Source organism: Polyodon spathula, chromosome 6 (assembly GCF_017654505.1).
Source record: "Polyodon spathula isolate WHYD16114869_AA chromosome 6, ASM1765450v1, whole genome shotgun sequence".
NCBI lineage: Eukaryota > Metazoa > Chordata > Actinopteri > Acipenseriformes > Polyodontidae > Polyodon > Polyodon spathula.
Window position 1 is genome coordinate 23,157,591 of NC_054539.1, and position 18,268 is coordinate 23,175,858.

At 37.3% G+C, this 18,268-nt stretch overlaps 1 protein-coding gene across 4 annotated transcripts in view; it reads right to left on the reverse strand.

The window, feature by feature from the left end:
• Positions 1 to 18,268, reverse strand: part of LOC121317042 (rho guanine nucleotide exchange factor 10-like) — an 88,944-nt gene that overhangs the window by 66,916 nt on the left and 3,760 nt on the right. For 3 of the 4 annotated variants that reach the window (XM_041252602.1, XM_041252599.1, XM_041252601.1), the window contains exon 2: positions 5,587 to 5,691. In XM_041252602.1, coding sequence (XP_041108536.1) covers positions 5,587 to 5,623 — 37 coding nt within the window. In that variant the 5' untranslated portion in view covers positions 5,624 to 5,691. Of the gene's footprint in view, positions 1 to 5,586; positions 5,692 to 18,268 lie in introns of those variants that run through there. The other variant, XM_041252600.1, reaches the window with a different exon arrangement.

Below are 18,268 nucleotides of genomic sequence, written 5' to 3' on the forward strand. Positions count from 1 at the left end.
ATAATATGTTGGATAACATGGAAAGAAGTTTGAATGCAACATTAGACACACGTGTTTGCAGGTTTGTACACACGGTTAGTTTTAAAAGGAGATTAATCAGAAGAGGTATAGTAACTGGTAAAACGCAACTGTTGTTGGAGAAACCGATGCGCTCAAGAGATAATATAGGTTAACCACAAAAATCAAAGGGCCACACCAAGAGAACAACATCTTAGGCAGTGTGCGCCAGAACCAGTTTTCTTTACGACACGTACACAAGACCCTCCACAGGGTGCCCGGGGTGACTGAACCTACAAAGAAAACAAAGGAGGGTGTGGCTGAGGTCAGTGGCTACTTAAGGTGCACTCAGCTCAGTTCACTTCTCTTTCATTAAGACTAGTATTGGAGACTGGAGGATCAAACCTACAGTACTGCATTATATTACTTAGTTCTGTTATGTTTTGTTTTTAACTTAAGTTTTGCACCATGCAGTTTGCAAATGAAAGTGTTATCTGTACTGTTTTGCTTTGAGTGTTCGTTCTGTTTTCGGAATTAAACCTGTATATACTGAATAAACTAAACAAATACCTGAAAAAAAGGACAGTGCATTTCATTCATCAAGAAACAACTACCTCACAACTTTTTAAAAACGACTTCATTATGTATGGATGTGTGTATGCAAGTATATTAATCTATGTTTGTATATGCATCATTTTTTATTATACTGTAATTTAAATGTATGATTGTGGTAGATGTGTAATATGATTTACAAAATGTATTGTGGTTTGATTTTATACTATGTATGATTGTGGTAGATGTGTAATATGATTTACAAAATGTATTGTGGTTTGATTTTATACTATGTACTGTACAGTGCTTTGACATACTACTATATATGAAGCGCTATAAAAATGCAAATAAACAGAATATAGTACTTGGATTCCATAAAGGTTACTATCAATTTGCAGGCAAAGTATACCCCAGACACACAGTTAGTTAACACAAGCCGAGACGTAGATCACAGAGGTTAGACAAAACTGTCAAGTCAAACTGGCGAAGAAAAATTATGTACATTACAGTACTGTATTCCAAGATCATTGCAGTACTGTTCAAATCTAACAAGCACTTTTTCATACCAGAGGTGTCAGCTGCAAGGTGTGCACTTTAGCCTGCTGACAACAGGGCATCTGGAAAAAGCTTTCAGCGTTTAGACAGATTTAACACCTACTACACAGCAAATAAAGAAAAAAAAGGCAAAAGCGTATTCATAGATGCCTTTAAAGTGATATCCATTTACATAACACCTCACCTTGGGTTATAAATAACAGAGTTCTATGGCTTAACTGTTAGGCTACTCTTCAAATCAAACTACTATTCTCTTGCTTGTATACTGTAAGAAAAAAGGTCTGAAAAATCATCACACACAGAGACAGATCGCGTTAACGCAAAACTTTGCAATCTAGACACAACATAAATTTGTTTGATGGAAAAATATTTTGCCTTACGTTCATCGGAGACTGGCACGAATATGCATGTCTATCTATTACACTGCAGCAAGATTACCGTAAAATACTGTTCGAGAATACAACAGCATTGAATAAGGTGCACTCCAGTCCTGTAGGTGGCAGCAATAAGCCTTATATTTGGCTTACGCAGCAATATTAAGATATTTACTTTTAGACGTTTCTGGTGCCAGACCAGTGTCTGTGACAACATGGCAAAGCAGCTGTTAAATTGGAAGGTTTTTTTTGCTAAGCAGCCAGCATCTTGTGGGGATTCTCATGAAGATCGGCCATCTGCATCTCAGCCATCTACTTCTGACTGTACGAGTACTACAGTGACCGAAGCAGTTGCAAGCAGTAATGCTGCAGAAAAACCTAAAACGAAACATATGTTCTTATAATTTTGAATGGGAGATGAAGTACCCATGACTTGTTTATTGAAATGGCAAGATGTACTAGTGTGTGGGAAAAAGCTCCTGGGCAAAAAACGGCAATGCTGTTGATAGAAGGCAACAAACACTGCTTAGAATCACTTCTCGTTGTCATGGGAACATATCTCTACACACAGACCGAGATTGTTTAAACTTCGATACAGCATAGTTTAAATGTTCATAAAAATGTACTAAAATTCACATCCCTGGAGTTTATTAGCCTTTGTGATGGATGGGTGCAAAATATTGGACATGTGCGTTTCATGAACACATGAACAGAAAAGCTGTGTGTGTGTGTAATTATATATATATATATATATATATATATATATATATATATATATATATATATATATATATATATATATATATATATATATATATATATATATATATATATATATATATATATATATATATATATATATATATATATATATATATATATATATATATATATATATATATATATATATATATATACACACATATATATATATATACACACACATATATATATATATATATATATATATATATATATATATATATATATATATATATATATATATATATATATATATATATATATATATATATATATATATATATATATACACACACATACATATATATATATATATATATATATATATATATATATATATATATATATATATATATATATATATATATATATATTAGATGTTTAACATGCAATCATTTTCTCACCTAAAATAAAATGTAAATGCATATAAATTTCAATAGAAGAGTATTGCATACTTTTTTCTAAATAAAGGCTACTACAGTACTTAAATTTAACAACTCACACTGTACAGTATGTGTTACAACAAACTCATTAACTAGAGATGGATGTTTTTGTAAACAAAAAACAAAGCATCCATAATCTCAGGGTATTGTATGTCATATCATATCACATTATTCATGGGAATGGGAAAAATATCTAAATAACGTCCAGCAGCGAAAAGGTTAACTTCTACTAGCCACAACCTGTATTGGGATTGTATAAAGAGAAAAATGCAGCTTGTAAAGACACTGAAAGCAAGTGGTCTGTGAATATGGTCTGAGGTTAAAATGGGCGTGCCCAAATCACAGTCCTGGAGGACAATTCCACTCCACGTTTAACAGGTAAAATGATATACAGTAATTAAGAACGTCAGGTCTGGACAGAGGTTTAATTGGTCTTAGAACACAGTTGGAATTAAAGACCAAGAGTGGGAGGACCAGCTTTGGCCAACCCTGGGCTAAAAGAACAAGGCACTAAAATGGTCTGTGTTCACTGGACACCTCCTTTAACAGAACTTTATTGACAGAATCACAGAATACAACTGTGTACTAACTATAAAGCCTCTATGTCACAGCATGCAGTCATTGATATGGCGAGAGGTTAAAGCAATGTGGCAGTGAAAGAGTTAATTTTTAAAATGACCAACACTGGCAATGGAACTTCAGTAAGAACATAAACAAATACAGCTGCGTATCAATGATTGGAACAGTAGCTCCTAGCGTACTGTCTCTGTGCAGCTGTAACTTCAAAGGTTTGATATGAGGCACTGACATTGTGGCAGGAGAGTTTTATTTTTAAACACCCACAATAAAAACATGGCCTAGGGAATCGCAGAACACATGTGTACCGAGTACGAAAGCCCTATTTCAAACCCTTAGGGTTTTATCATCCGGAAACCAAAAAGCTTAAAATGGTTTATAAAATATGAGTCACTGTAAAGGTGGCATGTTTGCAAGTCTGCAAACTCTCCTTACTGGGATTCTCAATTATTATTACCATTTCTTGTGCTGTGTGTGTGTACATATAGTTTCAAATTGCTTGAATATTTATTCTTCCTGTACTCTGGGCCATTATTACACTTTTTAAAGCATTTAAATACATGTTCTGTTTTATGGGCCCACTTTCATGCCCCGAGCATAGAGGATTCAAATAAATAACTAAAAAGCTCATAAGCACAGACAGCTTCATGGTTGGTATTTACCAGACTAAAGGCACAAATGTAAAACATACAGTTAAAAATCTTGGTTCTGTACATGGAAAAAAAACGTACTGCTCAAAGTACAACAGCCCCAGAACATTAAGAAACATAATACACATATATATACACACACACTTTTTTTTTTTTTTACTAAAGCCAGTACTCAATTGAAAAAAAAAAAAGCTTTACATGGTCACCCTATACATAACATAAAAGATCACCATGTATGTATTTAAGGTATTGATTAATAGCACTGCTTATATAAGAAACCATATTCCTAATGTATAGGGATTCACCAAGTAGCATTCTCATTTTAAAGCAAATAGTTTGTCTGAATTTAAGAGCAGCAAGTGCTAAACTCAAAACACTCAGGGGCTAACAATTGACAATGCATAACAACAATATATATTCTGTTCTCATTTCCCACTGCTTTGTCTTGCTTTCTCAACTAGTCAGCACTGGGGTATGAAATTCAGGCATCTCACAAAGAAACACCACCAAAATACAGCTGGAGGGCACTTTCTCTCTACACTTCTGCAGTGTAATTCTTGCACTGCAGTTTTAAAAAATTCTTAATACAGACTGCATTGTTAAATTCCTGTTCTCAATCCAAGACTTCATTTCTACCTACATGTTTTTGTAAAGCAGAGGTCTACCGTTTCATAGCAATTTGATTTACTGTGTCATAAAAAGGCTGGAATCCATTTGTTATTGGTTTGATTGAAGCTTTTGTTCCAAAGCAATTGGATTTAATAAAATTAGAAATAAAACTAAAAGTGAAGGGTATTATTATTGGATATTGAGCAAGGGTTTTTTTTTTTATTTATTTTTTATTTTTTTACTTCACTCACTTCACTGAATATCTCAAATGGTTTAGGAGACATTAGCAGCTGAAGATGCTTGGCATTACAATTTGCACTGGAGAGATTACATTGTGTCAAGTTTTATTATATTGTCTCAATACAGTATTACAATACATGGTATAGGACATCTGAAAATAGAACATGGCAGATTCTGGTACTGGTATCTATTTTAAATATTGTGACTCGTGAATACTTTAATTCTGGATAGACAGAACACTATGCACCATCATGTTCAAACTCAAGCACTAATTACAGTAGTATGCTTTGTAACGGTAGCAGCAGAATGATTGAAGCAGGGCGTTAAGCCTTCCAGCAGCAGATGGGTCCACTGAGTCATTAACCAAGCCTACAAAAATAAAAACACACCCAGGACAATTTCACAATCCTCATGCCTTGTCTTGTTTACATATGAGCTTCTTGTGGCCATGATTTCTTATTCCAATTCACCAAGAGAATATATAGAAGGAATGCAGAGCTATTGGACACATTTATTATTATTTCATGATCATGAAGAGAATTAAGAAGACTACAACTAGCACATGTTAGCCCAATTAACCCTTTAATAATGCTAAACTTTTAAAATCAAAGTTTCAGGTTAACAAGTAAACTTTACATAGTTCAATATAGCAGGCCAAGAAGCTTTGTATGAACAGATACAATACATAGAGCTGTACTCCCTTTCCCTAATGTCCAACAAAAACAAGATATAAAAAGACAAGTAAACCCCACTTAATATACTAATATAGATGACATCTTTCTATAAAAAATATAAACCATTCACAGCACAGAACAATGAGACCCTTACCTTCAGGTGGAGGGGGAGGGAACTCTTCCACATCCATGCTAAATGGTTGCCTAGGAGACACTTATTTTGCCGTCTGCCGAGAATGCTTTAATACTTACCACATCCCTGCCAAGAAAATAAATTAAAAATTGTATAAGCAATCACATTTTTAATTTAAAGTAAGTTTACACTTGACACAAAACCACAGCTATTTAATCAGAGTAATCTTAACTCAAATCAATAGAAGTTACGGTAAAAGTCCAGATCTGGTCAATCTTCAGTTTTACTGGTAATGTCAACATTTACCAAATAAAAAGTGGTAAATGTCCGAAATTATGAAGAAATGGATTGCTTTTCAGACATTTACCAGTTAATCTTATGATTTTCCGAAGCTTATTAATAAATGCAGGTTTTTCAATGAGAGGCATTCATTCCTGCATATAAGCTGTCAATTAACTAAACAATCATTAATGTCGAAGAATATACCATATTTATTTCTGTAAACACATTTTCCATTAACAAAATAATCATGAATGAGCTTACAGTAATGCAGAATTGAGCAATTTAAACTAGTTCAACATGATATAAAACAATTTGCATATAAAACAATTCACAACGGTGTTACAGGACATCGTACTCCAAATACATAGTAGTTTGATGAAAAAATTATATTCTGTTAAAAGGAAATTAAATAATTTTGGACCTTCGTTTTTCCAACAGAAAATCACACTTTGGTTAAGACAAAAAACACCACAAAGACAGGCAGTGAACAGATTATATTATATATATATATATGTATACACACACACACACACACACGACTCCTGAAGCCTTACAATGGATGAAAGCAAGACATTAGTCAAATAAACTTATGTTTATTTCTGACATTTACCGTTTAGCGTTACTAAAATGGTGGGGTGGGAGGAATTGTCTATGCTGTTTTATAACTGCACACAATTTTGGAATTTCTTTTTTTTTTCCTTTCCTTTCTGTAGTACAAAGTATACCGACAGTACCACTTCTGTACTCCACTGTCACAATAAGCTGTACAAATCAGTAGAGGCAGGGTACAGGGTTCACCTTCCAGTTGTCTAAATTAATTTGCATTGCTAATTTCCCCAATGTGGAAAGGGCAGAATATCACATTTCAGTATATTGTGTACCCCATGTGAAATAGGTACAGTACCAGCTGCTGGTAAAGAACACAATGGCTGCGGTTTTGTGTGGCAAAGTGCATTAATTTGCATTTGATGGGAAATTTCTATCATTTGTCATTACAGAGTGACAGTATTTTTTTCAGTAAACTAGTCCTAAACCAATAATTATCCTAACTGTGTAAAGAAATGGACCCAATCAAACACAATCAATAGCTGTGTTGCTTCTGTCACTCCTAAAATACTATCCTGAGAGCAACATAACCCATTACTACAGCACAGCCATCCTTGTACATTTGTATGGAAAATATTTGTAATTGAAGGTTTAGGAATTGAATAAAACAAGAATTCTGGAAGTCAGAATAAATGCCAGAAAGGTTACAGAATCCTACTGTCCAGCCAGTGAAGGCCTACTCAGATATACAGCACACAGAGTAGAATGAGCACATTTTTTCTGAGCCCAGCTTTGTCCTTCTGCTTATACAAAAGACTGAAAAAAATAAATTTCCACATGTACACACAACCACAACAACTACATCCTACTGGAAGGTAGCCTCAATTAAAATTTGTCAGTAGCAGATAAAAAATAAATAAAAATACTGTATTCAAAAAACAAACTGCATCCAGGCAAACCTTCCACGACAGCATTCCAAAAAGGGAAAGGGAGGTCTGCCAGGTTTTCAAACAAATCTGTAATTATGAAGTTCTAAAACCCTAAATGGTAGAGAAAGTCCAGAACATGATAGGATGTATCTTTATTCAGGAATTTATACACCTTCCATGAAAGATCTTGAAGTAGTTTTGGACACAAATACATATTTTTCATTGACATTTTTCAATTTTTTTCCAGAACATACTATCACATGCATTTGCATCTTCCATATGTCTCCATATAAAGACTAGGAGTTTTTTTTAAATCCATCCCCATATACTGTAAGATCACTACACATGAAAGGGTTAAAAGAATGGCTTTCAATACAGTATTTTCTCATTTTGTAAAAAAGATTCCTTACAGTTACTCAGTTATAAGATGAATACATTTAAGAGATATTTGCTTCCTCAGGAGGTTCATGTACACACAAATCTGTTCCTTACTACTGTAAGTATCACAGAGGAAGCCTGTGTGCCTAAAAAGCCTGTGTGCTCCTCTCTACTGCTTCAGATAAGTTCTTCACTGTGCGATGCAACTCTTGGTCACTGAATCCGATGGCTCCGAGAAACCGGGTTGTAGAGTGTGCCACAAATCCTCGACAACCCACCTCCATTGGGTAAATCCTGAATCTCTATCCTCGCTGTTCCGCTTCACAGACTAGTTGAGCATATGGAAGTTTCTTCCTCTCATACGTCTCATCCACAGTATCATCCCATGGCACTGTTAACTCTATCAGGTGAGCAAGGCGTGCTAATCCAGACCACAAAACAATGTCTGGTCGAAGGTTAGTGGTGGCAATCTCAGGTGGAAAAATAAGCCATTGACCAACATCTGCCAGCATCTTTCAGTCTCTAGCAGCTTCCAGTTGTCCTGGGTGAGGCTTGGTTTTAACACTTTTTCTTGGCGGTTGCTCTCCTGAGTGGAGGAATGTTGTCTTCTGTTTTGATGAAACTGGTGGCAACTTAATGGCCATGTTACACTTGTCTTCCAATGCTAAGGCCAAACATCACAGCACCTGGTCATGGCGCCAAGTAAACCGTCCTTGGCTTAGACCCACCTTACATCCTGTCAAAATGCGTCTTAATGTTCCAGGTGAAGAAAACACAGAGGACATGAGGGATCCTTACACACCCTGAGGTTTAGGTGGTGATGGAAGAACATCATATGTTGACCTGATGAGGAAACTGATCCTGCTATTCCACTGTCCATAGGTCTTGCCAGCTGATCGTGCATTGTTACACACTCTCCCATCTCATCCATTCTCCCTGCTTGACCTGGAAATTGCCTTTATGCACCTCATCCTCTCCTCCTGCTTTTGCACCTTGTTGACTACTAGCTTCCTCTGTTGAGCTGGGGCTGCCTTGTGCCATATAGGAGGAGCTGAACTGAGACCAAGACCCCTCTTCCATGCTGAACTTTCCTCATGATAACACCGTTTTGAAGGTCAGCCTTGTGAGGTCAGGCTTTCTTTGCTGCCCACTTTCTTCCAATTTTCAACACAGGTGCTGCCTCCCTTACGCATCTGTCGCGTGACTCTGCTAACACTAGAAGGACCGGAGATATACTCATCCCTAGAAGCCCAACAGCAGTCTTTCTGATGGCTGTATTCAAAACACTAAATAGTATAACGAAAGGAAAAACAGTCGGATGTAATTTTTTTTTTTTTTATTATTGAGTACGCCACAAACATCTGAACAACCGAAGCATATAAATATATATATATATATATATATATATATATATATATATATATATATATATATAAATAACATCTGAACAGACATCGGTTTACAGCACACGGTACATATTTATAAAACTGAAACGATAGCAATACATTTTTTACTTTTCAACAGCAATCAGTTTATTATCATATGAGCAAAAGCAACTGAACAACGTAGATAAATAAACTTGAGAAAAAAAAAACATTTTACAGAAGTGCACAGCACCAGAATTTATAAAAATAAAAATGTCTAATTTATTTTTATTTTTTTTTGACAAAACGGTATTCCTTTAACTTGAGTCTAAGGCTGTTCACAATCAACACACTATAAAACACCTGAACAGACCACCGCCGGGAGCCAGCTTTCACGGAATACTTCCGTGCCATCTGATCCAGAACATCAACTCCATACTTCGTTGCGTAATAAAACTCCAAGGTCTGGTATTTATTTTCACTAGTCCCGATGCTAATCGACTTATCAAAGCAGCACAGTTGGCAAGCAGACGTCCGCCTTCTAAAAGCTGACTGAAAAGTATAGAGACTGTCAGCCATTTACTCGGGCAGAGAGAAGAGACTAATCTCATTACAGCTAAACACACTGCAGACTAGTAAATAAAAATAATAAAAGTAGAACACAGTTCTGTATCACAATACAATTGTTCTCTGTGAGGCCATCAATGTGACTACTCCCAGGGCTTTTAGGTATAAGGAAGGAACTCTCCTTTATTTCTGCACTCCCACGATTCTTGCTTTGTGAGAATATTTAATACATACAGACAGGAAGGTACACAAACGCGCAGCCCCATATGTGGAGAAAACTACATTTTAAAAACCAAAAACTGCCCAAATAACCGCCGCGAGGCTTCTAGTGCATGTAATGTCCCCTGAGGCAGCATGGAACTCCCAACCATTTTCCGACATATGAACCGATTAAAGCTTCCAGCTTCTCTACTGTTGTCAAAGAAACCTTGTACACAGTCAGTGGCCACAGGAGCCCCAGGAGTAGACCAAACAAAGCACCAGAGTTTTAGTTTGCCCGTTAAAGCGCTGCTGTCTATGCACTTCAACCCTTCCACTGCTTGTTGTCTCAATTCTCCCACACGAACTGTGTCCTTTAGAGATTCCCCTCTCGTACCATCTCCCAAGACTTTTCACTGGCTTCTCAGACACTATTGGTATTGCCTCACCATTAACGTAGAACATTATCTACTACTTTACCTTTAATTATAGATATGCTCCTTGATTTAGTGGGCTTAAAATTGCATCTGTGCCCATTCAATGTTATTGGTTAATTTGCCCAATAACTGATTAGTGCAAGCTACTGTTGTAGTCATGGTTGTCAGGTCATCCACGTATGCTGGAATTGGCGTTAGCTGAATTCCAGAAGCCAAGCGCTCTCCTCCCACTACCCATTTTCATGCCCTAAGAATGACTTCCATTGCCATGCTAAAAAGACTATAAACATCAGTCAGTTCCGCCCATCCCATATCCTCTAAAAACACAGAAATTTCACTATGGAACAATGGTTAAAGGTGCTTTGGACTGTTGATGGAAGAACAATGACACCTGTGCCTTCTGCCATTCTGATGTCAATTCAACACTTGTCTTTATTCTATTCTTTAAGGATATTATCTTCAAGTAGTGCTCATCCTTGTTAGACAGCTTTTTGGGTCTTCCAGTCCAGGGTTTGTCAATTACAGATGATGTTTCTCTGTATTTGTTGATTATGCTTCGGATACCACACCTTGAAAATCAAGTGATGCAAGCCATTTCATTCAATGTTTTCCTTCTTTATGCAAGTCAAGGTTGTTATAATAGTAGAAAACACTAGTGGAGGCTTTGAGTAAATTGCTGATGCTCATAATGTATCACAGTTGAAAAATGCAACATGTCTAAGACTTTTACACAGCAGTGTCAGTGTGTATATGCCCAATCGTTGAGTTTACTGAACTGTAAAATCTCAGGACAGATCGTACCAATTTTAATACTATATTATGGTTTATTGTAAAGGCTGGTATTGCTTAGAGTCGAATACCCTGGAAATGCTGTATCAATTATAGGTCCTGATGTCCTGTAAAACAAATCAGAGGACCTCTCAGCAAACAATCTGGGATAAAAAGAAATGGACGGCTCGCACAGGACTACATTTTACGGAGATCAGTAAAAATTCCAAACCCACTGTTTATGCGGTAATTTTTAGTCCTGTGCCAATTGGGCTTTACTCTAATTTTGTTAACCGTTAAATCTAACGTATCCAATTACATAATTACAGCTTGTGTTGTGATTCTTTTCAAAGAAAAATGTACCTGGTACTTAATGGGTTAAAAGGAGCACCAACTTCCCAATACTCCAGGTGTTAATTTTGTAGCCAATTCAAAGTCAATGAGACCTGCTGTGCATTCCCAGTAGCAGTAATAAATTCTTGCCACAAATGTCCATTAATTGGATGAGCGGGTGGAATGTATGCAGCCAATAAATCCCTTTCACTGAGGAGAACAAGGGAAACTGCAGTCCATCTGACTTCACCAAAATTTCTGTTTAATAAATATATTACAGGCTTGTGGCTTTCAGTCAAACTACTTCTCCGAACAAAGAACTGTAGAAAAGGCAGCGCTCTGCTGCATACTAAAAATGCAATCTTTGTACATGAAAAAAAACGCCACTATTCAGTAGTACACAGCACAGGCTGTGATCAAACCATACAATGGTTTGCTTTTATGTATTAATTATAACAGATACAGTAATACTATTCATACAGGGGTGGGCAATATTTTAAAAAATCTTGTTGTCAAGGGACAAAATGCAAGAGAAATCTACTTGTCCTTCTTTAACATCTACTTGCCCCCTCCACGTCACTCAAAACAATACATACATGAATTAATTAATTAATTACAGACACACATTTTCATGAGATTTACAGATAATCTCATAAAACATGTTACTGCTATCATTTGTCATGTTTAAATAGTTTTTTACATTTTGGATAAAGGCGAATGCAAAACACATACTATTTTATATATTTTTTTTCTTCATTTATTGTAATAAAAATTGGGAAAATGCTCAATATTAATGAACAGCTACCACCAACTGCATGACATTCTGCATGAAATAATCTTCGGGTGGATTAAATGGAGAATCTTGATAGAATCGCCAGGAGAATGTCCCTGCAAAATGGTCAATTTGTACTGGATGATTTTTTTAATAGAAATCAATCTTGGACACAAAGAACTACATTTCACATCAATATCTTAATCTGTATAGTGTAACCTTAAAAAAAAAAAAAAATTACAGTAAATGAATGTCAATGTTAGGATGACTCAGGGTCCGATGGAAAATGTTGCAGGAAATCAGAGACAAAATATTGAATTTATCCAAAAAGTGATGGTGTTTTATTAATTATTGCACTTAATCTGAACAGTTAATAATTTACTACAAAAAAAAAAAAAAAAAAAAACACCACACACAAGATAAACAAAACACATATCCTATACATAGGCTACGGCTAAAAAACCTGGCTTAAGCAACCAGGGGTTAGTTTTTAACAATAAGCAGAACAGCCTTCTCCCCCCAGGTTTCCACCGGCAGACCACCCTCAGTAGTTTTTTTCTCCTGTCTTACAGGCTACCGTTATGCTGTGGTAAACTAAGATGCATACTCATACATCAGTTTCATTATTAGTTATTTTTTAAACTTCATCCCCCAGGAATACAAAACAGATACCATGATAAGATTTCACAACGAACATTTATTTTTATTTGCCATGTTTATTCCGGGATGGGACATGCAAAACCGGTTCCCGACTCAAAGCTCCGTTTAAGTGAAGAAAGGACTTTTTGCAGTCCTCAGTCCACTTGGTCCTGTTGGGCTATGATTTCTTTGTCAGGTCAATTAATGGAGCAGCCTTTTCGGAAAACCTCGAAATAGACTGCCAGTACCATCCTGCCAGTCCCAAGAAAGAAAGAACCCATTTCTTGGTTCCCGGCAAAACGCACTTTAAAACACTGCTTGAACCTTCCCCACCTGTGGATGAAGAACCCCGTTATCCCGATGATACCCCAGGTAGTTGGACTCTTGTTTTGTTAAAACACATTTCTGTGGGTTGGCAATTAGTCCAGCTTGCTGCAATTTTTGAAGTACAGCTCGTAGATGATTTATGTTCTCCTCCCAGCTCTGGCTATAGATAATTATGTCATCAAGGTATGTGGCAGAGAAAGATTCAGTTCCTCGCAGCACTTGATTCAATCATCTCTGGAATGTTGCTGGAACACCCTGCAATCCCAAAGGCATCACAGAAAACTGGTAATGTCCAAAAGTAGTCCGGAAATCCGTAATTTCTTTAGACACTGGAGGCATCGGAATACCCTGTTCACAGGTAAAAGAGCAGTTAGAAACTTTGCCTTCCCAAGTTTTTCCACCATCTCGTCGACACGTGGCATGGGATGAGGATCAAAAGTGCTAATGGTAATAACTTTGCGAAAGACGTTGCAAAATTGAAATGGTCCATTTTTCTACAACAAGATCATCACACCCAGTTCTGCTTTAAAATCAGATAAGTTTCTTTGGCATTCTGCAAGGCATCAAACAGATTGGACCACTATCCTTCAAATGGATTTTATGATGAACCAATTTAGTAGATCCAGGCTTTTTTTGGAACATTTCAGGTTTCAGGCAAGACCTTATCTCCTCTTGTTGTTCTGCCATCAAGTGCTTCGGGTCCCAGTCCACATTGTGTTGTTCTTGCAGGAAGTATAGCTCTTCTTCCTACTCTGCATCCTCCACAACCCTGATGAACAGGTGTAGACTCTCCTTGCTAGGCCCTGAGTTCCACTCTTTCAAAAGATTTACATGAAAGGTTTGTTTCTGGTGATCTGGCATTAGGATTTCATAAGTGACTGGACCCTTTCTGGTTTAGTACATCATATGGTCTGTGCCACTTAGCTAATAGTTTTGTCTCCTTTGTAGGCATCAGAAGTAAAACTTACTGCCCCGGGTTGAAAGATCTTTAGCCGCCTCTAGATTCTGTCTCGCCATGGCAGACACCCCTTCCAGCTGATCTCTCACCTCTAAGAAATAGGCAGCGATGTTCAGGGTTTCGGGTTCCTTGGATTCCCGTCCTTTCTTCAAAACTTCGAGGGGACCTCTCACTTGCCTGCCATACAACAACAACTCATGAGGTGAGAATCCGGTCGAGTCCTGTGGAACTTCGTGATAGGCAAACAATAAGTAGGGGATCCACTGGTTCCAAACGGTGCTGGTATCGGTAACAAACTTGATCAGCATACTTTTCAACTTTTCAATCTTTATAGCCTTAATTCCCAGCAACTGGTAAACCTGCTTTAACAGTTTGGACCTAAAGTTGGTACCCTGGACTGCGAGTATTTCTCTAGGGATGCCCACCCTAGAAAACAACTGTATTAACGATGTAGCCACTTGCTTGGCCTTCACATTTCTCAATGGAAATGCTACAGGGTACCGTGAGGCATAATCACAAATTACAAGAATAAATCGGTTACCTGTTCTACTCCTTTCTAAGGGTTCTATTACATCCACAGCAACCCCTTCAATTACAGGAAGAGATATTTGGGTGCTTTTCCCGGCTTCCACTCTAAACGTGACAATTGCCACTTTGGACAGGTCTTAATGTGCCTGTTAACATCATATAATCCAGGCCAAATAAATCTACCTGCAATCTGTGCAAGAGTCTTACGCTTACCAGCCCACGGCACTGTATGTCCCCACTCTAAAACAGTCTGCCTTAAACTTTGGGGTACTACCAAATGTAAACTTGTGTCAGTCTTTTTATAAAAGGAGCTCTGCTGAAACCACACACTGTTCCTCCTTCAGACAGTTTCTGCCCTCCTGCACTTCAGCTAAGTTGGCATAGAGAGGCTGCAGGGTACTGCCAGCCTTCTGTAGCATTCTCCCACTGTTCCAAAAGAATTTGACCCTGGATACCCAAATAAACATCTGCAGTGAGGTAGGCTCCTCTTCCCCATGAATACATCTAATTCCTATTGTCCCACCCTCATTAAAACATTCATTTGGAGCATAAGTATCCCTCACTAGTGTTTGCGAGCTTCCAGTATCCAGCAAAGCTTGTACAGTCTTGCTATTAACAGTAACCTGCAGTAACTGCTCTATACCAATCCTTTTTTATTGGCAAACTGAACCTGAGCACAAAGCAATAATTAAGACGGCTTAGGCTTCCTCAAAAAAGGACAATTAGACTTGATATGACCTTCCTGTCCACAGTTAACACATCTTGTTTTTACCATTTACATTGGGATGTATTTGCATTTTACTAACATGACCAAGACCTTTCCCCGACCCTACAGACTTACCTGGGCCTGGTACACTGGTCCTTCGGGAGTGCTGGTAGGTCCTCTGTCGTCTCCATCCATCAATGGACCTCTACTTGGCTCCTCAGCCCGCTGTTCAGGGAAGGCATTGGCTCCACCAGATCCCTCTTTCTCTCTCCTGGCTTATCCTTGCTGTTTTACCTCTTCTTGCAGCTGCATAAACTGGTGCTGCATTGTTTTCCCATCGCTGTTCCTGCTTGGCTCCTTCCCGGTCTGCCTTTTCCTCCATCCGTTGCTGGATTTCAAAGTATGATCTAAACACCAGTGGGTCTCTGAGGCTGTGTTTGACCCACCTTCACTCTCCTCCAGCCGCTCATCACCGGAACGCTTTGGAGGCAAGACCTTGGCTCAGCAGCTCTCTCCTTCAGCCAACATTCACTTCTGTTACAAACAATCATCTCAATAGATTACTGCTGGCCATTGGTCATTCCCACTCTGCCACCAACTGTTAGGATGATCCAGGGTCTGATGGAAAATGTTGCAGGAACTCAAGACAAAAGACTGAATTTATCCAAAAAGTGACTGTCAATCATACATCTCACTTGCCTACTATAAGAGTTGCTATTGGACTCATTTGACTTTGTATACAGCTTCCTAACAACATTACCGCAAATATCCACTCACTGACAAAAAGGATAATCTAGCAAGAGCACTAGAAGTGTGGTAGTTGACAAAACACCATTACACGTAAAATATAAAGTTACATTTTAAAATCTTGTTTTAGCAAAAAAAAAAAAAAAAAAAAAAAAAAGTAATGTCCATTATCCAAACCACCAGTATTAATTTCACAAAGATTCTGCCATCAATGTTTCCTTTGATCTATGTCTACAAAATGGAACAAGTGATTAGGCTTCTGTACTGCACAAGTTCATAATTAAAACCCCCAAAAAATTATTATCAAAATGTCTATCTCCACCACTTAAATATGTAAAGACTAAAGTTCTTATAAACTGTACCCAGATTACAGTAAATTACTAAAAATGTTAAAAAGCCTTGAAGTTAAAAGGCTTAAAAGCTTTGAATAACTACTGTAGGCTAAGACAGTGAAATATTGTTTCCTCTCAAGAAGACACACACAGCACGAAATGAAGTTTCTAGTTTCCGTCAATATCCACTACAGTATCACACAATAAAACTGATATTAACATTTTATTGCCAACAGTACAATTACTACGAATAGAACAAATGTGCGTCCAACTGGATGCGTTGTTTTATGAAAAGTTATAATATACTGCAACTTCTCACGACATGTAAACTAATGTAAAACAAAAGAGGTAAATCAGAAGTGTGGAATTCTTTTGGAATCATAGCGAATGAAAATAATGAACATGTGAGCTGACTAGTTACGACAGCCACAAACTGGTACATCATCTCTGCAAAAGCACAGGTGTAGCTCCCTTTCAATTGGTGACACGAAAGGAACAGACAGGTACTTTATAGTAAAGCAAGTACAGATAACTAATATGCATCTTAAAATATACCCAGACCAAGAGAGAGCTACCACGGTGCATAGCCTATTGTATAAACTCAATCTGTGGATTGGGGTCGGGGGTAGCGGGTCGGGGCAGGTCGCAGGTAAGAAGATGGTGTTGCAACGGGTTGCCGGTTCAGGCCGGGTCCTGTAGTAGCGGGTCCGGGTCAGAAGCGGGTCGTAAAAATCTGCCAGGAAGTCAGCAACTTCTAGTGCATTTTTATGTACTGTATACGTGTCCTGAATTACAGTACAAAACCATCTTCAGTTCCAGAAAAGTGACGCTGTTGCTTAAGCCATGAATGTAATCACAGCATGAACACTATACAGTACACCACTTACACTGTACTGTACGTTCCTCAGACATAGGACTGCAGTTTCTGATCTGTTTGTGCCTAGGCTCGGGTAAACTTGTCGCTGACTTTGACAATTGATTTACAGCCTACAGTACCGTACTGTAGATCTACACTTAATTATATTTTAATTTCCATGTTTAACAGTCTGTCAATTTAACAGCTACAAAAAAACTGTTAAACTACCGTACACGTGTTCCTTAGCTTGGATTCTCATTATATAATTAAATACATCGGAGTACAAAAAAAAAAATAGAGAAAAGGCAAAGGTTTCCATGTTTGAGACCATTCATTCGAATCCAGAAAGTCTCTTTTTGTTTTGTTAACTATACTTTGTTCGAGATTTATCTATTACTTAATCTGTAATGATATTTCAAAAGACTGGCTTATAGATTACAACCTTAAAACCTTTTAAATGTCACTTTCTAATTGTATGTTTTTCACCAAAGGGTGATAAGTTGTTAAAATGATAAATATGAAATATTATCCAGACTGTTGCAGGAATATTTACTGAAAGGAAAACTGACTAATCATCCAAGAATGGAAAGGAGCTTCAGATGAATTCAATTTACCAGTTCATGACCACAAATTGAGAACCGCAAGCTGTTTAAAGCATTTGCTGTTACAGTACACAAGAAGCCTAAAGCTTTCTAAAGGTATCGGGTTCTGCTAAACCGCCCTGAAAATGCTAGTCAAAACTGAATGTCACTGCATGGTCATTTGCAAGGGGAAGAAAAATACATTTCACTTCACAGTACTGGAGGGTACTGAACATCTATGGTTAACTAGTTATCATATTGTGAACCAGATCCCAAACTGAAGTTCAAAACATATCGGAAAGTAATTTCTTCAGTTTTCACTTCCAACTAGTTTCAAATGTTTAGAACATTTATCTGATAAAGCTCAGAAACTAAAAAAGGCAAATCACATATTTGCATGTTTACATACGCAATGTCACTTCACTCTGCTACAAAAGCAAAATATTTTCCACTTT